Source organism: Carassius gibelio, chromosome A7, assembly GCF_023724105.1.
Source record: "Carassius gibelio isolate Cgi1373 ecotype wild population from Czech Republic chromosome A7, carGib1.2-hapl.c, whole genome shotgun sequence".
Lineage (NCBI taxonomy): Eukaryota > Metazoa > Chordata > Actinopteri > Cypriniformes > Cyprinidae > Carassius > Carassius gibelio.
Window position 1 is genome coordinate 15,639,353 of NC_068377.1, and position 10,870 is coordinate 15,650,222.

Below are 10,870 nucleotides of genomic sequence, written 5' to 3' on the forward strand. Positions count from 1 at the left end.
AAAATAGAATTTTAAGAATCTACAGTGTGTATATGACTGAAAATCACAATATATGCTTTTGACTAGGAAGAGGGAATCAAAATGAGCAGCGTTCATACCAAACCACAGGCTTTTAGCAGAAAAGAATGTCCGCTGAGCTATTTCCAGTCACAAACAAAAGCCTATACACACACAAATTGCAAACACATTTAAATAAGTGTGATGGGCACACACAAAAACCTGATGTTTTTTTGTACAGAGCTAAATGAGAGATATAAAAGGGAATTTTATATTAAAGGGACTTAATGACATGTTTGCTGTGCCAGTGCCCTGGTAAGAAAGTTTGGTTGACTTGCATTCTTTCTCTGCACCGCAGTGTAACAACAGGCCAATAAAAAGAGAAAAAGATCTACAGTATATAACCACAAAGAAAACTGAACATTTCTTACACTAGTTGTGTATATGGTTTTTCATTCCATTTTTATCTCTCTGATATTACAGCAGTTGCATCTGAGACACATAACTCTTCCCCACCTTTCCCTCTTTCAATCCTCCTCCTCTCGTCCTCCACGCCCTTAAACTCGCCCCTGTCCTCCGTTCCCTCTCTGACTCGTTCTCTGTGCCTCTTTGAGAAGAAGGATGTGGGGTGATTTGTGCATGTGGCACTTGGGGCTTCTGATTTTGGGGTTCAGATGGGTGCAAGGACAAAGCCAGACCAACTTCACAAGGTAAGCTTCTTTCTGTGCGTGCACTCAATGGCACATTTGTGTGTGTGTGTGTGTGTGTGTGTGTGTGAATGCAACCATTTAGCAGGAGATGTTAATATGTACAATTTTCATAAAGTATCAGGATTAATGCTGGAACCAAAACATAAATATAGATCGAGGAAATGTTACAATGTTTCTCTTCAACCCTCAATTAGACAGAAAATACTAAATGTCCTGTAAAGCGTTGGTCAGATTTAATTATTGTATTTTTCAAGTCAAGATAAGTTCAGTTCAGGTACATATTATTATTATTAGCTGACCTCATACACACACTTATTAAGAACTTTAGATGAAACATTTAGTCTTTGTTATACAGTTATACACAATCTTGCAAGATGGTCCATTTTCACAATGTAATGCAAATCTCTGCTTCAGTTTTTTTCTAAAATGAAGTGGATTTTTTTTTTTACTGATCAGAAACATGAATTTGTGTTAGGGTGCTTGTTATTAATAAAAATATATTTTTGTTATTATTGTTGTCACTGCTGCTGTTGTTATAGTGATTCGTTTTTAAGGAATTATATTTAGTTTAGTGATCAGAGTGTGCAATTACTTGGTAACCATTGAATCAAAATGTAAATTATTATACTTTTACAGGGAACTGGTGAGACGAATTCCTGGAATGTTATGTAAATCACAGTCGCACCTTCACACAGCTCCTCATATGATATGATTTTATCTAACACAAGAAGTAATCTTAACATCCTGATTCTGGGCCATTTCAAGCATAGGCTTGTTTTACAGTATCAACAAAATTTCCCAGTTGTCTTGTTGTAAAATCTTTATCACTCTGTATAGTTCAGCTCAGACTGTACAGTGTTTATGACATGCCACAAAAAACACCACATTTGTTTCTTAGTCTTAATAATCGTTAAATTCTTTCATGGTTTTGTAATCAGCCAATTAAATCAGCACCTGATTAATTAAGCGATATCTTTGATCAGAGCTGAAAAACCAGCTCATGTGTGACACGTCTGAATGCTGCTTTTGTGTCTGAAGGCTTTATCTAAATATGTATGTATTTGTTCAGCTCCACCTTTGTTTTCTGATCATCACTCCATTCATTCCTGATTCTGAAAATGGTCACCTATGTTAGTTTTTGTTTTTGTCAGCTTATGCATGAGACCGGATAGATTTGCTGACAGTCTGACTCATAAGGCAAACCATTCAAAAAATCGATGTCTAAATGAGTTCGGTGGTTCTCTCTGTAACCTCACACTTGAGCAAGGCTGTTCAGCTGGCTGTGGTTTGGGTTTATTTCCTACAAATATGACAGAACTAGCAGTGTTAGAATATTGCAGGTACTATACATATGGGAACAGGATCCAAAAACAACCCATTAAAGAAAGTAAATAAAGGATGAACACATCATATAAAGTATTTTTATAAGTAGTGACGTTTGTGACTGGTACTACTGAATTTAAAATGGGTTACATGTTTGTTTATGCATTTTTTAGTTCAAAAACTAAATGAGATGTTTGAGATTTATTGCAGTTTATTGGCTTATCATTTACACTACCATTTCAATGTTTTAGCTCTTTTATGATACTTTAAAGGAACAGTCCACCTTTTTTGGTAATAGGCTAATTCTCCAACTCCCCCAGAGTTAATGGATTGAGTTTTATAATTTTCTTATCCATTCAGCCAATCTCCGGATCTGGGGATAGCACTTTTAGCATAGCTTAGCATACACAATTGAACCCTATTAGACCAGTAGCATCGCGTTCAAAAATGTCAATATTTTTCCTTTTTAAAACTTGACTCTTCTGGTGTACTAAGACCAGCAGAAATATATCAGCAATATCACGCAGTCCCTGAAAATAGTTCCCAGCAACTCTGCTATTGCTGCAACTACACAAACTAGCTGGGGACTATTTTCAGGCACTGCATGATATCACTGCGCCTGCTGAGGCCATGTTACGGCAGCACAGCTCCTTGATTATTACGCCGGAATAGAAGTATAGTTCCTAATCATATCGGCCTAGAAAATCGCAACTTTTCATTTTCCGCTGGTCTTAGTACACGATATAACTACAGAAGAGACAAGTTTTAAATAGGAAAAATATCTTTTAACTGTTTGGTCATTTTAGAATGCAATGCTGCTGGTCTAATAGGATTCAGGGATGCATGCTAAGCTATGCTAAAAGTGCTATCGCCAGACCCGGAGATCGGCTGAATGGATTCGAAAACAGTAAAACTAAATATTTGGGTGAGTTGGAGAATGAGCCTATTTCCAAAAAAAAAAAAAAAAAAAAAAAGTGGAGTGTTCCTTTAAGAAATTGTTATTTAACTTTTATTCTGCAACACTCTAGAAAAATGCTGGTTTATTTCAACAAAGTTGGGCTGAAAAAACCCATCATTTTTAATTAAAAGTTACAGCAAAGATATTTATAATGCTACAAAACATTTTTTATTTAGAAATGCTGTAATTTTGAACAATCCACCAAAGAATCCTAAAATATAATTCAAATGGTTTTTACAAAAATATTAAGTAGCACAACCTTTTTAACTATTTATAATAAGAAATATAAAAATGATTCAAATTGTACAAATTTCTGAAGGGTCACATGACACTCAAGACCAGAAAAAAAACGTTAGTGAAAATGTTGCTTTGCCATCACAGAAATAAATTACATTTTATAATATATCTACATACAAAATCGTCATTTTAAATAGTTATATTTCATAATATTACAGTAGTTAATGTGTCTTTGATCAAATAAATTCAGCTTTGTCAAGCATGAAATACTTATTTTATAAAATGCAAGATATAATATAAAAATATTTATTATTATTATTATTATTATTATTATTATTAAATGTAATCAAGCCATTACTGCAATAAACATTTATCATTCTCATTTATTCCTCCCAATTCCTCCTCCATGCTCTCCAGGCCTGTATTCCTGTGTGGTGGTCATTTGGTGACAGACTCAGGGTTTGTGGCCAGTGAGGGTTTCCCCTCTCATTATAAACCAAACTCCAAATGCACCTGGTACATCACAGTAAGTCCAGCACCTTCAGATTCTTTTGCTTCTCATTGTTTCAAACCTTGCATTTTCACCCCGTCTCCTCTCCCATCAGGTTCCAGAAGGTCATGTTGTGATGCTCCAGTTCAGGATCTTTGATCTAGAGGCGGATCCCACCTGCCGCTACGACTACGTGGATGTCTATAATGGACACTCGTACACAGTGCAGAAACTGGGCCGCTTCTGTGGGACGTTCCGACCCGGAGCCCTCATCTCCACCTCCAACACCATGATGCTGGAGATGGCGTCTGATGGCAGCACTGGGGGAAGAGGATTTCTGGCTTATTTTAGTGGCGGGAAACCACATGTCGATGGTGGGATGACTATAGTTACAGTAATACAATCCAAATCTAGTTTGTAGTGCTTGCCTTAATGTTAGTTGCTTTTTTGTACTGCAAATATTTTCATGTCAGAAAATGGTTGAAGGAACTGTTATGTGTGTGTGTGTGTATATATATAATTGAATTCATCCTTGCTGAATAAAAGCATGATTTATTTAATTATTATTATTTTTATCTTACTGACCCCACAAATTTTGCAAAGTAGTGTAGTACTGTTTTATTCCCCCAGTAAATATCTATCTTTCTAATTCTCTTCCCTCTAGAGAATCAGTTCTGTGGTGGCAGACTGACGAAGCCTCAAGGTTCAGTGAAGACACCGAACTGGCCAGAATCTGATTACCCAGCAGGCATCAGCTGCTCTTGGCACATATCTGTGGAGCCCAACATGGTCAGCCTGCAAAGATCAATTCACAGCTCTTTTTCTCTTGCATTTGTCCACTCTCAATCTGTTAAGGCGAGACACTGCAGGCAAAAACAATGTTTTTTCAAGCACCTGTCAATTTTGAGATTTTGGGCTTTTTGGTTTTTCATAAAGTGCTTTTTCAAACTAGTGGAAGGAAAACATCCAAAAGACACTGTTAAGTGTTTCTTTTATAGCACTTTATCTGTTTGTGTCAATAGATTTCAATTACAATACATATTTTTAAAGGCCGTTTTCTCAAAATGAGTTTTTTCTTCAACACTGAGCCATAAATCTCAACTTCAGTAGCACATACACACACCAAACTTGACATTTTTATTCCTGTCTGTATTCTGAAGATTTTTACAGAGGGATTTGTTCATATATATTGTCCTTGATTATATACAACATTTTATTCCCCCCAAAATTGTGAAAATATATTGTTTTCTGGCTGTTCAAAGTATTTTCTGAATTATGGAGTGACAAAAAAAGATAACCAGAATTCCCTCTGTAAAAACATTTGACTCTAATATGTCAAAAAAATTAAACAAAAAATTTGAAACTGACTTCATCTAGTGTTCAGATTTTTGTACTAGAAATGTATGCAAATTAGCACATATTTCATTAAAGAATGCCTCATTTGCATATTTAAACATAACATTTTTGAAAACTTGTAATACAAAAAATGTTTGCAATAATCAATGTAATCAATCAACTGGGTAAGTAAGGTGATAACTATTAGACATTTTTTTTTCCCTATTCACCTGCAGTGTCTCGCCTTAAGTTATTAGCAACCAAGTCGTCCGATAACTAATTATATTAAGGTTTGCTTGAGACGTGCTGCTATGGCATTTTGTGTATGTGGATGAATTTAAACTCTAGTGTGTGTTTATGATGACAGCATAAACAGTACATGGGAGAGTATATGAAAGACCTCATTCAGAGAAAGTGCGTAAGGTGGGACATGGAAAGAGAGAGAGTGAGAGAGCGGCATGAAAAGTGCATGAAAGAACCTTTATACCTGTTTCAGAAAATGTGCTTTTTACTTACATAACTACATATCAAAGTGTGTATATGTGTGTTTGTGTGCATCTGCACATGCCCAGGTGATTGAGGTTAAGTTTGAGAAGCTGGACTTGGAATTAGACACATACTGTCGTTATGACTACGTGGCCCTGTTCAACGGGGGCGAGACCGACGACTCTCGACGGATTGGCAGATTCTGCGGAGACATGGTTCCAGAGTGAGTGCAAACACAATGCACCAGATATCATTCCAAACTATTCCAAACATTATACTAAGGACAAGGGATTTTGTCATGTATCTACACAAGAAAATGTGACTTCTGCAAGGTCAGTCGTCCTAAGGAAAGCTTAGTGAAAGAAAATGCTTCCCAATTCAGAAATACTTTCTCTTTGCAGTTATACATTAAAAAATATGACTTTTGAAGGTCCATGAAGCCCTTTAATCTAGTGCTTAATAACACTTAAATAGGGCCTCAGATCACACCTAATGGACATTTTCACACACACACTGAGTCATGGTTAACTGCTAATAGCACATTAGAAACTGTTGCTTTGCCTGATGCTGCATCCATTCCACTAGGTGTCAGTATAAGTCTAAGACAGCTGTTTTAACATTAAAAGGGGCTTTTTCAATAACCAACTAGTTGATTCTTAGGAATTAATGTGTAGCTGTGCTTGTTTCAGATAAACCTAGTCCTTTGTAGGTCCCATTCAGAGTCGGGATACAACAGCCAAATACAGAAACACCTTTAAGACTGTTGTTGTAATATAAATGATGTCCAATAGAGGGATGATGCAGGGATATAGGCCCTTAGCTAGCATCTCCCTTGTTACCTTGACAGAAAGCCAACAGGATTTTTCTACTGGCTTTTGGATTATTGCAGAAAATGAGCTCTTTCACCAAAAGGTTTATTGTTTTTACACATTTTGTTCATCAAGAGAAGGGGATAAACAAAGTATGCCATGGTTGTACAACTTTGATGCCACCACCAATGAGCTTCTGGCAAAATCATTGATTATTTATTTAAAATCTACAGTTTGGAAAGTTTGAGTCACCAACAGTCTGAAGTCCCATTTAGTCAAAATTATCATTGTAAAAATGTTCTTTATATCTCTGTCAGTGCGGTTGTGACCAATGGAAACGAGCTTCTGGTGCACTTTGTATCAGATCTGAGTGTGACAGCTGCAGGCTTTATGGCTCACTACCGGAGTGTTCCCCGCGGCTCCCGCACAGCCACTGCTACCCTGGACACAGTACACGGGCCAAGAGTCAACACTTCACCTTCTAAACCCACAGTTCCATCAGCAAGACCCAAGCCTACACCATCCAGACCAACTCCCAAGCCAAGATCAAAACCTACACCCAAGCCCAAAACTGTCAGTCCTAACCCCCCAACAAGATCTGGTGCAAGAATCACACCAAAACCTGCTGTAAAAGTGCCGACAAAGAGGCCTACACCTAAACCCACAGTTAGACCTCAACCGAAACCAACAAGAACTACAGCAAAGCCAAAAGTAAAGCCTGGTGTCAAACCAACAACAAAGCCAAAGACCAGTCCCATCTCAAAACCTGGGAACAAAACTACAACAAAAGCAGGTACAAATGCTTATGTGTATGACCGTGCAATATCTAGTATTTCTCTTTGTGTTTTAGACTAAGTTTATGATTTCATCTGTTTCTTCCAAACCTCAGTGAGCAACCGACAGTGTTCTCTACCATGCAAGAGAATAGGCACACTCGTGACCCGCTTCTGCCCCAGTCAATTTGGTAAGATGCTTCGCTTATCATCTCTCTCATCCTGCTATTCATGTCTACTTTATTCTCCCCTAATTGCATGTCACAGCCATGGGCCCCTGGGGCATTTCTATAGACTCGATTTTGAAGCTTTTAGTGCAGACAGCTGTTCGCACAGTAATGATGTTATAATAATGGATCTTAGAACAGCTATCTATTGCAGCTGTCAGACCTCAAAACTCTAATAATAATAATAATAATATGTTATTATTTATTATTATTAATTACCTGAATAACTATTACATTATTAAAGCAATGAAACATGAAATATTTCATTATTAAATATTAAGCGCTATGGTAACACTTTATAATAACTTCCATTTATAAATCATTACCAAACTTTATATAATGCTTAACAGATCATTAGTTAATATATATATGAAATATGTGATAATGTTATTTTTAATTTTTACTAATGAACTTACTAAACATTACCTAATGATTATGTTATCTAATGTAAACTGAAATGCTTACTCTTTCAGTTCAGATGATCTTGATTTGTTGGTCTTTGTTTGTTGTGTAGACCTCTATGTATTTACAGATCTTAACAAATAATCTATTAATTATTTGTTCATGTTTTTGCAATATTTGCCAAAGGTTATTATTGTTTACTAATCATTAGTCATCACGATGGCAAAAAGTGTCCCGAAAGAGCTTAATTCACCCTATCTTTACACATCTTTACATTTATTAATCATATGTTCATGGTTTTGCAGTAGCCAATCTAAAGTTGAAACTATTCATCATTTGTAAATGTTTGTAAATGATTACTAATCATTAAGTATCTTTATGGGCACTGGACTTTTGGCTTCTGTAACAAGGTTTGTGTAAACGGTTCTTGGTTGAGTTTAAGCTAAATGCTTGCTAAAGACATAATAGTTAGTAGTTTTGATGTAAAAAAAAATGCAACACTAACATAAGCATACTACTCTTCAGTATATCATGAATCAGAATATTCCTTAAATCATAAATAAACAGGGGATAGCAGCAAAAGTGTTAAGCTTTTAGTCGTTTTATAACATCTGTTAAAATCTTTTGCAAGTGCTTGATCACTTGCAATTGAAAGTTTCATATTATAAGCATTTTAACTTACATTAAATAATGATTTGTTTGAACATTATATAATGTTTAGTAAATTTACAAGCCAACATTAACAAGAACATTATCTCATGTTTCTAACTCTTTGAATACATATTAACTAATGATCCATTATATAATGTTTGTTAATGACTTACAAATGAAAGTTATTCCTTACCTTATTGTAGTTAATATTATTAATCACTACATATTTAATGTTTCTAATTATTTATTAATATGATATATTTTTTTGTTCATTAATTTTTTATTGGAATCTGTTTTAGATTGCACATCAGAAGCATGCAATCATCTGTTCTCTCAAATGATCTTCCTTTGTTTCTCTCACAGTATTGACCGGTAAAGTGACATCACTCACCCCTGGATCTCAAGGAAGTGCTGAAGCTGAGGTGTCCATTATTAAGGTCTATAAGGCAGGTAGACTTCAATTCAGAAAGAGAGGGCCCACCAGGTCTGCCACACTTACCGTAACATGCATGAAGTGTCCAGCACTGCGTAAAGGTGAAAGAAACACACACAAAACCAGTTCAACCACAAGCAATCTTGCATGACTTGTCTTCTATCACTGTTTAAGAATATCTCACTGGTTCATATTTTTGATCATTTCACTGACCTTTTGTTTTTGATAGTTTAATAATCAATGTGAATTTACTTCTTAGGAGTGAACTATGTGCTGATGGGCCAGGTGAATGGCGAAGGTGTTGGCATTCTGACACCATCCAGCTTTGCTCTTCAGTATAAGTCAGTGCATGACAAAGAACTGGCCAGCCTCGCAAAGAAAACATGTTGACCTCACAAGCTCACTGACCAATCACAATGGAGGAAACAAGCTGAATCCCACCTACTCTGATCTACCTTAATCATAACCTTGTCAGGCAGGGAAAGTTTAAGTCAAATAAACTAAATCCTTAATTATGAATTGCATCTTTATATACAACTAGAGGAACAATATATGAGCAAACAGTAAATATTCTAATACTAAGAGAACAGAAGATTCAGAAAGCTGTGGTATGTTATGCATCACGCCAGAACCTTTCAGACATATTCAGGGTATAAAGTACAGGGTGATTTGCCATTTTATGTTTATTGTGCATCATTAGGTCTGTTTAATGCATTATATAAACATTTTGATATGGCACAATGTATTCATTATAAATTATAAAGCTCATTTTATTAAAGATGGATGACGTGTGAATTATGAATTTATCAACCTTTAACTTTTAATCAGAAATCAGTACTGAAAAACTATACAAAACATTTTTGTTTTAAGTATTTGATGAGTGTATATCTCTATGATAATACTATCCCATAACTGCTAGTCATATCTAGAAGTTTGGGGTCATATATTAATGTTTCTAAAAGAAGTCTCTTACTCTCACTAGGGCTGCATTTATTTGATTAAAAATACTGAAATAAAAACATATAATTTAAATTTTTTTATATTTAATAATTTATTCCTGTAATGGCAAAGCTATACTCAGTCTTCAGCATCACACAAACCTTCAGAAATCATTCCAAAATGCTGATTTGGTCCTCAAGAAATATTTATTATTAAGTGTTGAAAATGTTGTGCTGCTTAATTTTTTTTGTGAAAACCATGATAGATTCTTTGATGAATAGAAAGTTAAAAAAAAGTGTCACTTTTGATCAATTTAATACATCGTTGCTGAATAAAACTATTAATTTCTTGGGTACGTACACTCTCTGTAACGAGCACTCATGTCAGGACGTGTACTGTATGTTTTGACAACAGGGGGCAAAGAGCCACAGAGGATTTCCTCCTTGAACAAAGTGTTCCATGTCAATAGAAAACGAACAGCTGTGTTTCTCCATCAAGAGGACACTTCTATAATGAGGTGTAGTGTTTAATGTCTGCAGTGTACAGGAAAAGAGTCACAAAAAAATTTGGCTGATGGAAAATTTCTCCCTTTATTTCATTTTTTGCTTTTCACATTGAAGGTGTCTGTCCTACACTACTGGCTATGTGAATATCTGTGTTTCACTTTTTAAAGCATGTAGATGGCCAGCAGACATACAGACATAGCGAGAGAAGGGGCGGGCTGTTTTGTGACATAAAACATCGCAGCTGCTCCTGTTTCTTAGCATTAGTCAATCACTCTCTCTCTCTCTCACACACACACATACACACACCGATATATAAATGAATATATAGGCGAATTCACACCGGCAGACATGGAAATGTGAACATGACATTCTTCTCTCAAAGGATTTCTCAGCTTAACATTTAACTCAAAGCACTTATTTTTGTGATTTTAACACGTATCTTACACACAAAATAATATATTTTTAAAACCACACACATGTACATATTCTTTTAGAAAAGAAACAGACAGACCTGATTATACCATTTAAATTTATTGATCCCTAGTTTTCATCTTTTGACACAGATTGAAATAGAAGCAGTACAATAACTCTTAC

General features: G+C 35.5%; 1 protein-coding gene across 1 annotated transcript; it reads left to right on the plus strand.

Moving 5' to 3' along the window:
• The first annotated feature begins 452 nt into the window (after positions 1-452).
• LOC128016659 (procollagen C-endopeptidase enhancer 2-like) lies at positions 453-10,109 on the plus strand. The gene is made up of 9 exons (XM_052601338.1): positions 453-707; positions 3,643-3,751; positions 3,831-4,089; positions 4,380-4,504; positions 5,623-5,759; positions 6,663-7,138; positions 7,235-7,309; positions 8,762-8,932; positions 9,091-10,109. The coding sequence occupies exons 1-9, from the start codon at positions 619-621 to the stop codon at positions 9,219-9,221; spliced, it is 1,572 nt and encodes a 523-aa protein (XP_052457298.1). The 5' UTR covers positions 453-618; the 3' UTR covers positions 9,222-10,109.
• Positions 10,110-10,870: the final 761 nt, after the last annotated feature.